General features: G+C 42.7%; 1 protein-coding gene across 1 annotated transcript in view; it reads left to right on the forward strand.

The window, feature by feature from the left end:
- Nucleotides 1-12,775, forward strand: part of dnah10 (dynein axonemal heavy chain 10) — a 285,578-nt gene that overhangs the window by 160,879 nt on the left and 111,924 nt on the right. The window contains exons 46-50 of the mRNA XM_052032383.1: nucleotides 940-1,092; nucleotides 3,951-4,211; nucleotides 8,126-8,298; nucleotides 11,767-11,860; nucleotides 12,116-12,283. Coding sequence (XP_051888343.1) covers nucleotides 940-1,092; nucleotides 3,951-4,211; nucleotides 8,126-8,298; nucleotides 11,767-11,860; nucleotides 12,116-12,283 — 849 coding nt within the window. The remainder of the gene's footprint in view (nucleotides 1-939; nucleotides 1,093-3,950; nucleotides 4,212-8,125; nucleotides 8,299-11,766; nucleotides 11,861-12,115; nucleotides 12,284-12,775) is intronic.

Below are 12,775 nucleotides of genomic sequence, written 5' to 3' on the forward strand. Positions count from 1 at the left end.
AATGACTTGGGGAACAAAGTCAATGCCTTGTAGACAAGTTTGTGGATGGTGCAAAAGGTGAAGGTGGCTGGGGTAAGGAAAACTGTAGGAGGATATGGTTTATAGAGAAGTACTGATTGGTGGAATGAATGGCAAAAAGTGGCAAATAGAATATAGTGCGGCAATATGTGAAGTTGTTCATCTTGGAGGGAAGAGTGATAAACGAAGGTAACAGAAAGCTGCAGCATAAAGTGATCTGGGGGCCCCCGTACATGTAAACTAGCACACAGCTGTGCCATTCGTCCAGGAAGCCAGTGGAATGCTGGCTATTATTTCAAGTGATGATAAAACAGAAAATGCTAGAAGCACTCAGCAGGTCAGGCAGCATCTGTGGAAAAAGGACATTTCGGGTTGTCAGAAATGGGAGAGAAAAAACAAGATGGTAAAAAGTGACAGAAAACAGAGGAGGAATGGATAGGACAAAAGGGACTCCTCTGATAAGCTGAGGCCAGGAGTAAGCCTAAACAAGCTCATAATGAGAGGAGTTAGAGAGTGAGAACACACACAAAAGAACTTAGAAGTTTCCAACTGAAGGTTCTGAGGGGGCTTGACAGTCTAGGAAATGGAAGAGCCTAGGATCAGAGTGCATTATCTCATTGTAAGGGAGTCCCATTTAAGACTAAGGTGAGGAAAGGTTTCTTCCCTCAGAGGTTTGTGAGTGTCAGGAATTCCTTGGCTCCAAAAGTTGTGGAGGCTGGATCCTTGAATAAATATAAGATAATTTTTTTTTACCAGTAAAGGGAATCAGTTATTGGGAAAATGGCATGAAAGTGGACAAGAAAAGTTTGGATCAACCATGATATAATTGAATGGCAGAACAGGCTAGAGCGGCTGACTGGCCTACTCCTGTTCCTATTTCTTTTGATTTTATGGTCTGAGTATGTTTGTTTCATCTCTCAGTTGCTGTTGACTATCAACTTCTCATCCCGTACCACTTCAATGAATGTACAAAGAAACCTGGAGGCCAATGTAGAGAAACGCACCAAAGTTACCTATGGACCACCTGTGGGAAAGCGTCTCTTGGTCTTCATTGACGATATGAACATGCCAAGGGTAGGTGGAACCTTTGTATGTTTTTGAGGAAAATACACAAAGAATAACACAGTGAAAAGAATGTACAAGGGGCAGTCACTGCACTGGACCACTCCTCACTCTGCCATCCCAGGGATGACAGGCAGGTGTAATAATATAATTAAAAATCAACCTGTCATTTGGATAGTAGGGAAGTGCTGAATGCACAGGGTATTCAACAAATTACCACATTATTTAGCCTTTGGGCTGTTATACAACTGCATAAAAATACCATTATTTAGGTAAGGTGTCTTAAAAGTAGGTGATATGAAGAAGGTACAGCTCTTGTGATTTTTTAAAAAAATTTATTTACAGCGTGGTAACAGGCCCTTCCAGCCCAACGAGTCCGTGCCGCCCATTTTAAACCCAAATTAACCTACCCGTACGTCTTTGCAATGTGGGAGGAAACCGGAGCACCCGGAGGAAACCCACGCAGACACGGGAGAACGTACAAACTCCTTACAGACAGCGACAGGAATCGAACCCCGATCGCTGGCGCTGTAATAGCGTCGCGCTAACTGCTACGCTACCATGCTGGTACTAGATTGGAATCTTGATTGGCTGCCACACTGGTGCCTTTGAACAGCAGACATGATTGATTTTGACAGGGAAATAAGATGATCCCTCCACAGAGAGAGAAACAATTTCAGAGCCACTCTTCCATGTGCTGGAATAACCCAGCCTCTGAGTAGCTTCCCCTGATTTCCCTAAGTGGCAGTAACAGTAGTAATGTCTGATCCACCATTCAACTGGATCGTAACTTAAATATAAATGAGGACTCTGCCCCCATAGTTCCAAAGACTTACAACCATCTGAGAGAAGAAAGTCTTTCTCATCCCAGTTTTAAATGAGTGCCCCCTTATCCTGAGACCGTGCCCTCTGATTCTGGGCTCTCACAGGAGAGAAGACATCTTCTCGGTATTTACCCTGAGAATCTTCTATGTTTCAATAAGATTTCCTTTCATTCTTCTAAACTCCACTGAGTAGAGTCCCAATCTCATAGGACAGTCCCTCTATATCTGTCTCTGAACAGCCTCCAATGATGTTTCTTTCCTTAAATATGAGAACCAAAACTGTTCAAACACACTAGATGGGATCCCACTAGTGCCTTGTGCAGCGAGACTTGATACCCTTGAAATAAGAGCCAACGTTCCTAATACCACCAACTTTGTGTTTTCTGCACAAGGACCCCACATCCCTTTGGTGCTGTAGCTTTCTGCAAATTTTCTCAGTTTAAATAATAATCATTTGTCTTCCTTGCAAAGTGAATAACTTCACAAATACCATATTATGCACCATTATTATTTGCCATCTTTTTGTTCTTTTTGCCATCTATCTGAAACCTATTTATATTGTCCTCACAACCTGCCTTCCCATATATTTTTGTATTATTCCCAAATGGTGCCATATATTTGCTTCTTTCCTCCAAGCCATGAAAACAAATTGTAAACAGCTGTGGTCCCAGCAGTGGTTCCCACCGGTCACAGGTTCCCCAATTAAAGGCACAATTATTGCCTTTCTGTGTTTACAGCCCTCTTTCCTATAGTGTGCTCACTTTTTGAGAGTCTATACTGCTACCAACATCTTATTTCTCTTGCTGTTTTGTTTAACCCCATCTTCTGAGCCTGGATCGTCTCTCACAACTACTTATTTCACCTCTGATTACCAATGCTTCCCACTGCCTTTCCCTTCCACCTGTCAACTTAATATTGTCAAATGTACCTTAATATTAAATTCCCAGCTTTGATCTCCTTACAACTGCGTCTCTGCGATGGATTTCAGATCTTACCTGTTTATCTCCATCTTTGCTATTTGTTGATCTACCTTATTACAAATGCTTCATCCACTAAGATCTTTAAGTTTTAGGTTTACCTTTTTATTACTTTTAATCATCCTTCCTTTGTACTGTGGCCCAGTTTGTCCCTTGATTTCCCTGCCTTCTGCTTTTGTGTTCTACTATTCTTTCTTTTCAGACATTATTTCTCTCTCCCTGGTCACTTGCTAAGGTTCCCATCCCCCTGCTGTTCCAGTTTAAACTCACACCAACATCACTGGCAAGCCCCCCACTGGGACATTGGTCCCAGTCCTGTCTGGGTGGAAACTGTCCCACTTATAGAAGTTCCACCTTCCCCAGAACCAGTTCCAAAGTCATGAATCCAAATCCCTCTCTCTGCACTACTTCTTCAGCCATGCAATTCATCTGGTCTATTCTCCTGTTGCTGTACTCATTAGCACATAGCTCTGGAAGTGATTCTGATATTCTTGAGATCCTGCTTTGTAATTTATGTCTTAAATCCTTAAATTCATCCTCCAGTATCTCATCCCATCTATGTTGTTGCTACCACTTTCTGTCACAGCGACTGATTCAGTCTGCTCCTGCTCTGCAACTAGTCTGACATCCTTGACCCTAGAAATGTCTATTCCCTTAGAATGGAATCCCTTGCCACTGTAGCTCTCCCACTTTTTTTAGTCCCCTCTTGTACAGCAGAACCACCCATGGTGTTACAATCATGGCATTTGCTGCATTTCCCTGAGAAACCACCTCACTGAACAGTATGCAGGATGGTATAGCTGTTGGAGGGGGTGTGGGGGGAGAGATAGATGGTCACAGGGTTTCCTGCACCGCCTGCTTTCCTCTGCATGGTGGTCACCCATTTCCTTTCTGCCTGCCTGACCAGCAGTGGAAGACTAAAGTAACCCCTTCAACATCTAGTGAGGCTTCCGTGGTTACAAAAAAAAGATTTATATATAGAGCCCTGAGTCTGGTTAAATAACTTCCCATTTTAAATCATTTTTTTTGTTCCATGGTTCATTTGCCTTTGTTGATTGTTGACAACTAGGTTGATGAGTACGGTACACAACAACCCATTGCTCTGCTGAAACTCCTTCTGGAGAAAGGTGGAATGTATGATCGTGGTAAGGAGCTGAACTATAAGATCCTGAAGGACCTTGGCTTTATTGCTGCAATGGGAAAAGCAGGAGGTGGACGTAATGAAGTGGATCCTAGATTTATCTCACTTTTTTGTGTGTTCAACGTAACCTTCCCAGCGGAAGAATCACTATTTTCAATTTACACTTCCATTCTGCAAGGACACACGATGGTAAATATTGTATAAAGAAACCAATTCTTGAACTTGTTCATCTGAGAGGTAACTTTTCGCTAATCCTTCCCTCCAGATTGCTGCTTAATTAAGAAAAGGTTTGTTGCTGGAATTAAGTTCCAAAAATCAGTTAAAGTCTGGTATTAGAGCGCTGATGATCTCTTGTGACCTCCAAAGAACAGACACCTTGAAGGTCTTGTGTTTGATTTATTACTTAAGCTCAGGCTAGACAGTGACAGATGCATAAAATTACCCCTGTGACCAAGACAGAAGGAAATCTGAATTAAATAGTGCCAGAGTATTTGCTGGAGTGTTTGGCTGTCAATCGTGTTTGATTCTGCAGACTTCTGCTAAAGCTACCTTGTCCACAACAGCATTGGGAGTGTGAGCTGATAGTGTAACCAGGACAACAGAAATGGGAAATGGGACAAGCTCAGATAGATATCATTGGCATGGACAAGTTGGGCTGAAGGGCCTGCTTCCATGTTGTGTGACTCTGACTCTAAAAATTTTGGAATGTAACAGAGAAAGGAGCATACGATCCCTTATTCTCAAACTATGTTCCCCAGTTCTATTGCCTCATGAAGGGAAAAACTCAATCAGCATCTCCATTAAGCGATGGCATTCACTGGAAAGTAAACAGGAAGACTACAGTGGAAGAATTGGAATCTAATCAGACACCAAAAGGGAAAAAAAGATTGGACAGAGAGAGAGAAATCTGTGATGGAGTACTCTCCTCTGAACTGGAGCACAGCTCCAATGACATTCCAGAAGTTCAGCACCATGTAGAACAAAATAACTTGTTTGACTGTTGCCCAGTCTACTATCCTAAACACTTATTCCCTACACCACCAGGATATCATGGGTACAGTGTCTACTGTATACAAAATGCACTGTAGTTACATACCCAACACTCAGCAGCAACTCCCATATCTGCAAACTCTACCATAAGAAGTGGGAGGACAATAGGCATGTAGGAACACCACCACCCAAAATTACCCCTGCAAGTCATACACCATCTTGACTTAGAAATATATTGCTGGCCTAAGTCCTAGAACTTCCTCCCCAACAGCACTGTGGGTGGTCCTGCACCAGAGGGCTAACAGTAGTTCTAGAAGGTAGCTCATCAACTACTGAGGGGCAGTTTGGGCAATACATAAACTTCCTTTGCCCTCATTCAAAAAAATGAGTAAATGTATGAGGAACGTTAATGATGGTGTGTGAATTGTGCTGTGTTAGCCAGCACACAATCATTCAAACTGATGTAATTCCAGGTGTGCTTGCTGGAATCCCTACTGGCTTGGACCTGGTTTAGACCTGATGTTCCTGGATAAAGATGAGGCAGTTTGGAAAACTGTATATAAATATATTGGGTGTTAAGGACTCTCACAGATATCTCGAATACACCTCCTCCCACCCTGTCTTCTGTAAAGACGCCATCCCCTTTCTCCATCTCCACCTCATCTGTTTTCAAGGTGAAGCTTTTGCTCTAGGACTTCTGAAATGTCCTCCTTCAGGAAACGTGGTTTCCCATTCCTGTAGTTGATGGAGCCCTCACCTGCATCTCCTGCATTTCCCATATTAGGATCAAGAGGGTAACTAAGGAGGGTAGGTCCACTCAAGGACAAAGGGGGGAATCTGTACCTGGAGCAAGAGGAAGCGGGTGAAGTCCTTAATGAGTACTTTGCATCAGTATTCACCAAGGAGTAGGATAATGGTGAGATTTGGGAGGTGTGTGTTGATATTCTAGGTCATGTTGATGTTAAGAAGGAGGAGGTATGTGTATTGATAAACATTAAGGTAGAGCAGTCTTCAGGGCCTGATGGAATCTAACCCAGGGTACTGAGGGAAGCAAGGGGAGGAAATTGCTGGGGCTTTGACAGGTCTTTGTATCCTCTTTAGCCACAATTGAGGTCCCACAAGATTGAAGAATAGTCAATGTTGTTCTTTTGTTTAAGAAGGGCAACATGGATAAACAAGGACATTATAGGCTGGTGGGCCTTACCTTAATGATAGGGAAATTATTGGAGAAGATTCTTAGGAATAAGATTTACTTGCATTTGGAAAAGCATAGAGTCATTAGGGATAGTCAGTATGGCTTTGTGCGGGAGAGGTAGAGTCTCACAAAGTTGATTGAGTTTTTCGATAAAGTGATGAAAATGATTGGGCAGTGGATGTCGTCTATATGGACTTTAGTGAAGCATTTGACAAGGTCCTTCCTGGTAGGCTGGTCTTGAAGATTAAGTCACATGGGATCTATGGTAAGTTGATAAATTGAATTCAAAATTGGCTTAGTCATACAAGACTGAGGGTAGTGTTAGAAGGTTGTTTCTCTGACTGGAGGTCTTTGACCATTGGTGTACCACAGAGATCAGTGCTGGGACATTATGTGTGATCTGGATGAAAATTAAGTGGTCTGATTTGTAACTTTGCAGACAACCTGAAAATTGGTAGAGTTATGGATAGTGAGGAAGGTTATCAAAGGACACAGCAGGAAATAGACCAGCTGGAAACTTGGGCAGAGAAACGGCAGATGGAGTTTAATCTAGACAAGTGTGAGGTGTTGCACTTTGGGAGGTCAAATGGAAGCAGAAAGTATACAGTAAATGGCAGGAACCTTAGGAAGAATGATGTGCAGAGGAATCTTGGGGTACAAGTCCATAGCTCCCTGAAAGTGGCAAAACAGGTAGATAGAGTGGTAAAGGAGGAGTACGGCATGCTTGCCTTCATTGGTCAGGGCATTGAGTATAAAAATCGGTAAGTCATGTTGCAGCTGTATAAAACTTAGCTACACTCATTTCTAGGACACTATTGGTCTACAAAGAACAGTACAGAGCTGTTCTGTTCTGCACATAATACTGGGCCTGTTCCTGTGCTGTACTGTTCTGTGTTCTATGTAGACCAACGAAGTTTTACAAATGAGTGTAGTTCTCAACTGTGAGCAGCATGATTGGCCTTTTTCTCCCAAGCATACTCCCTCAAATTCTTTCTCAATTCATTAGTCACTTCACCTTTCTATGTTCACCCTTCCTGTCACCTCTATACATTACTATCTTCCCTCTACACTCTCCTGATGCAGGGTCTGGGCCTGAAGTGTCAACCGTCCCTCTGATGCTGCCTGACCCGCTGAGTTCTTCCAGCAGTTTATTTTTTAGACCTGCTGTAGGATTGGAGATGATTTCAAGGGAGCTCCCAGGCCTGTAGAAAAACAGGTTAAGTAAATAGTGTGATATTTCAGAAATTATTTTTCAGTTGTTCAGTGTTTTAGATTATTTTATGTGCTTTATTTTTTCAAACATCATAAAAAGTTCTACTTTTTAATTATTTTTATTAGCTTTTAACTATCTCTTATGTCAGAGACATTTAAAATCTGTTAAAGTGACCTGCAGCTTTGACAAAAGACAAAGTTCTGGCCCCGGTTTTGCCTTGTGTGAGGGGCAGATGAGTGATTCGAGGATGGCACCACATGTGACCTAATTCTGCTGAGGGTTCATTGCTTGTGCCACAGGTGTGGAGGACCACTGAGCTGCGATGTGGTCAGGGGATGAGTGGAGATCTGTGGGTGTTGTTGGGGGATGTATGATGGGGGGGTGGCCAGGGATCCTTGTGATTGGAGGATGGACAGGTCCCATCAGGGTAAGGTGTTGTAATTAGAGCTGTGCCAGTTGAGAGTGACATCAGCCAGAACTTCCTCTGAATCAGGTTGGAATTCTGGATCTGGGATCAGTCTTGTGTGGTAAGGATAACAAGGTAAATGGAACACCACTGATGTGTCCTGAGCCGCGGACATCCTTATTTGATCGTAAAAGGCAGAGAGTCTTGCTGACTGGAAGGGCAGTATAATGGCAGTAAGGGACAAAGGATTAGGGCAGTGCAGTGATGTGCAACTTATCCCATCACTGATTGTTGCACAGACTTTCACTGAAGAAATCCAGGCAATCTGTGTTAAAGTGATCTCTGCTACTCTACAACTATACAGCATGATTATGCAGGAGCTGCCTCCAACTCCTTCAAAGTTTCACTACATCTTCAATCTGCGAGACCTGTCCAGGGTGATTGGTGGACTTGTCCTTGCAACTCCCGAGAGGTAAGATTAATTGATTTGTATTTTCATTGAAGGTTATAAACATGTCTCTTATTGGCTGGGGAATCATTAATGCTAACAATTATATAGCACTTCTCTTATCCTCCAGCCATCTGAAAGTGTTTCAGACTCATCAAAGCCTAAGTGTAATAGCTGTGGTAGTTACACAGCAAGATCCCACACTCAACGGTAGAATAAGTAGCAGGACAACCTGCCTTAATGCATGCTTAATGGACCAGACATGAAGTGAGAATCCTGCCGCTGTTCTTGGATTAATGAATTGGGATCTTTTGCAACCATCCTGAGGACCTTGGATTACAACCTCAGTACTGCAAGTAGCAGATACTGATGGTGTTTATTGATGTCTCTAGAGGGGTCTCATACCCCTAGTCTTTTGCCTCAGGTGTGAGAACTACCCAATGTTACACCATGTAAACAGTGAGATGAATTGTATTCAGCCACCTTTCATAAGATGTTTATATATCTACTCTGATGTGACTATGATGTTGTGGACATTTTCTGATCTAATTTAGTTTTTACTGAGTTTCTCTATTTTTCTATTTCTGTTTTTTTTCTGTTTTTGTTATCTTACTGATTGCATTTTGTTGAAACCTTTTGCTGCTTGACAACTTCCTTTTTGGCAACATTACAGCAGGGTGGTGATTATAGTGCAGGACCTTAAGTGGAGCCAGAGGAAAGATCAGCTACGATCTAATTGAATGATGGAGCAGTCACAAGTGGCTGAATGCCTCCTTGCCATCCAAGATCCACTCAGCAGCCTGCTTCCTCCTTGCCGTATCCCTGCTTCTGCACCTGCTCCCTTTCTCAGCAGCTTGCACACTGTGCTGGGTTCTCACTGCATGGACTAGAGTTTCTCAATACCTTGCAAATGTTCCTTCTCCATTTGGAGTGATTGTGGACCAGGGTTTCTCACAAGTCAGCAGGGCTGTCACACATTTTCAAACAGGCTTTCAGAATCTTCTGTCCACTTGATGATATCTTGCAATGACAGAGTTTTGGAAGTATCATCTTATGCATGCAAATGATGTGGCCAGCCCATTGGAACCAACTTAGTGTAACCTGATGTTGGCTGAGGAGAGAGCACTGACGTTGGTTCACATACCCAAGCCCAAGCCTGGTATATCTTTCTTGTATGTCCAGCCCCTCAACTGTTACATTAATGTATTGTTTTTAATATACTGCTGTTATCTTGTACCAAAAAGGACACGTTTTCTCTCCCTAGTTCTTTGTCATCAGCACTCGTCCTGCTGAAATTAGCCAGCTCAGCATTTATACACAATCCAATTGGTGCCATCTAGGTGCAGTGTTCAGCCACACCCAGTTGAAGTGTTGTGAGATTTTAACTTTCCCAATATTGACTGGGATTGTCTTGGTGTAAGGGACTTAGATGGGCTGGAATTTGTACACTGTATCCATCAGGGTTTTTTGAAGCAGTATATTGAGAGTGCTGCTAGGGAGGAGACTATGCTTGACCTTATCTTAGGGAATGAGGATGGAAAAGTGATTGAAGTGTCTGTGGAGAAACCCTTTGGGAATAGCTTCAAGGTAGTCATGGAAAAAGATAAGGTTGGTCCTTGAGATAGGGCCACAAACTGTGGAAAGACGGATTTCAATGGCATAAGACAGGAACTGGTGGAAGTAAATTAGAAGCAGCTGCTAGAGGGGATAAGTAGGAGGCATTTAAAGGTGAGATAGTAAGAGTTCAGAGTCATTATGTCCTTGTAAGGGCAAGAAGAAAAGATGGTAAGTTTAAGGAACCTTGGTTAAAGATATTGAAGGTTTGATCTGGGAGAAGAAGGAAGCATATGTCAAGTAAAGGAGATTGGTACTGAATGAGTCCTTTGAGGTTTATAGAGGAGAGGACTTGAGGAAGAAATCAGGAGGGCAAAAATGAGCCATGAAACAACCTTGGCAAGTAGGTGAATCCTACAACACTTCATGTGTATATTAGAAGCAAGAGGGTTGCTAAGGAACAAAAATGGTAATCTATGTATGAAACCAGGGGATACGAGCGAGGTCCTAAATTAATACTTCTCATCGGTATTCACCAGGGAGAAGAACATGGAGGCTGGAGAGTTAAGGGGGGAGCATGTCCGTATCAGGAAGGAGGAAGTGTTGTAACTATTGGAGCACATTTAGGTGGATGCATCCCCAGGGCCTGATCTATCCCAGGATACTAAAGGAAGCAAGGGATTAGATGGCTGGGGCTCTGACAGAGTTTTGGCATCTTTGTTAGCCACAAGTGAGGTGCAAGGAGACTGCAGGATGGCTAATGTTCTCTCCTTATTCAGCAGGGATAAGCCTGGGAACTACGGGTCCGTGAGCCTTAAATCAGGGAAATTGTTGGAGAAGGTTCTGAAGGGCAGGATGTATGTTCACTTGGAAAGTCAAGGACTGATTAGCAGTCAGGATGGTTTTGTGCAAGGGAGATCATGTATCACAGATTTGATTGAGGCTGTGGGGTGACCTATACTTCTATAAGTTTATAAAATTACGAGGGACGTAGATAGGATAGATAGAGTCTTTTTCCCAGGGTGGGTGAGTCTAGAACTAGAGGGTTTAATGCAAGAGGGGAGAAATTTAAAGGAGATCTGAGGGGTAGGTTTTCCACACAGAAGGTGGTAAATATCTGGAACGAGCTGCCAAAGGAGATAGTAAAGGCAGATACAGTTACAACGTTTAAAAGGCATTTGGACAGGTACTTGGATAGGAAAGGTGTCGAGGAATATGGGCCTAATGTGGGCACATATGATTAGTGTGGACAGGCACCATCGTCAGGGTGGGCCGATGGGGCCTGCTCCTGTGCTGTACAAGTCTGATACCAAGGCTTCATGAGAATGTGGCTGTATCAGTGCGTAATTTGGATTGATTATTATTTTATTTCAGTTATGGAATGCCCTGAGTGTTGGATGGAATAGCTATAGCATGAGCATTGTAGGAGCAGGGGAAACCATTCAGTCTAAATCATGGCTTGACTGTATCAGCACTGGCCCACCTTTCACCCCTTACTTTACAAAATCTGTCAGTTTTGGTCATTCAGACTTTTGGAGGTGTGAGTCCACTACCCTTGATGTAAAAATGAACAACTGAGTCCAAACCTAGGGGGCATAGGTTTAGGGTGAGAGGGGAAAGATTTAATAGGGACCTGAGGGGCAACATTTTCACACAAAGGATGGTCAGTATATGGAATGAGCTGTCAGAGGAAGTGGGTGAGGCAGGTACAATAGTATCATTTAAGAAGCACTTGGATAGGTACATGGAGGGACGGGGCTTGGAGGGATATGGGCTGAATGCAGGAAATTGGGACTAGCTGGGTGGCACGGTGGTTGGCATGGACTGGTTGGGCCGAAGGGCCTGTATCCATGCTGTATTGCTCAATGACTCTATTACTCTAATTGTTTACCTGTTCCAATACTCACAAGTGCTTTTCTTTTTCCAATATTTACCAAGGTTTCAAACAGTTGCACAGATGGTCAGGCTCTGGAGGAATGAATGTCTTCGAGTGTTTCATGACAGGCTCATTAATGAAGTGGACAAAACGCTGGTTAGTATAAAGATCAACAGACTGGGAACACCATGGGGAATGATACAAATTCCCACCGTTTTTAATAGTAACGTTTTGCTCAGCAGATTTCATAGGTCAACTTTAGCTTAGGTCATCAAAATGCATTTGAAGTTTCTCTATTTAAACAAAAGATTTAAAGAGAATTAACAAATGTAACAAAGAAATTGTGAAAACCCATTCTGCTTGCATTGAAGTCTTTACTTCAAGATTATTTTTCATTTTTTTTATATTAAGGTTCAAGGAAATATCAGCCAATTAATAGAAGAACATTTCCCAAATGTATTGGAGCAAGCTACCAGGAACCCGATACTGTTTGGAGACTACCGGACGTTTATGCATGAGGGGGAGCCTCGTGTATACGAAGATCTGCAGGATTATGAGGCTGCTAAAGCTCTCTTCCAGGTGTGGAGCGAGCACTGACAAATTATTGCATGGAAGGTGGATTATGTTTGCCTACTTGTTAAGGGAACATTACCGTTGACAATTGAATTTTTTCAAAAGGATGATGCTTTTAATGTAATCAACACAGACTTTAGCTGGACTCTTACATAGAATTGTACAGCACAGTAACAGACCCTTCAACCCAACTATGATGTCAATTTAAACTTATCCCATGTGTCTGCACGTGGTCTATATCCCTCCATGCCTTGCCTTTTCATTTGCCTGTCTAAATGCCTCTTAAATGTTGCTATCGTATCTGTTTCCACCATTTCCTCTGATCTATATCCTGCTGTGTCCTTCGGCAATCTTCCTCACTGCCCACCACTCCATCAATTTTTGTGTTACCTGCAAACTTACCAAACAGACCACCTATATTTTCATCCATATCAGTTATAAATATCACAACTAACAGAGGTCCCAGCACTGATCCCTGTGGAACACCACTGGTCGTAG

The sequence above is a fragment of the Pristis pectinata genome, chromosome 17 (genome assembly GCF_009764475.1).
Source record: "Pristis pectinata isolate sPriPec2 chromosome 17, sPriPec2.1.pri, whole genome shotgun sequence".
Classification (NCBI taxonomy): Eukaryota; Metazoa; Chordata; class Chondrichthyes; order Rhinopristiformes; family Pristidae; genus Pristis; species Pristis pectinata.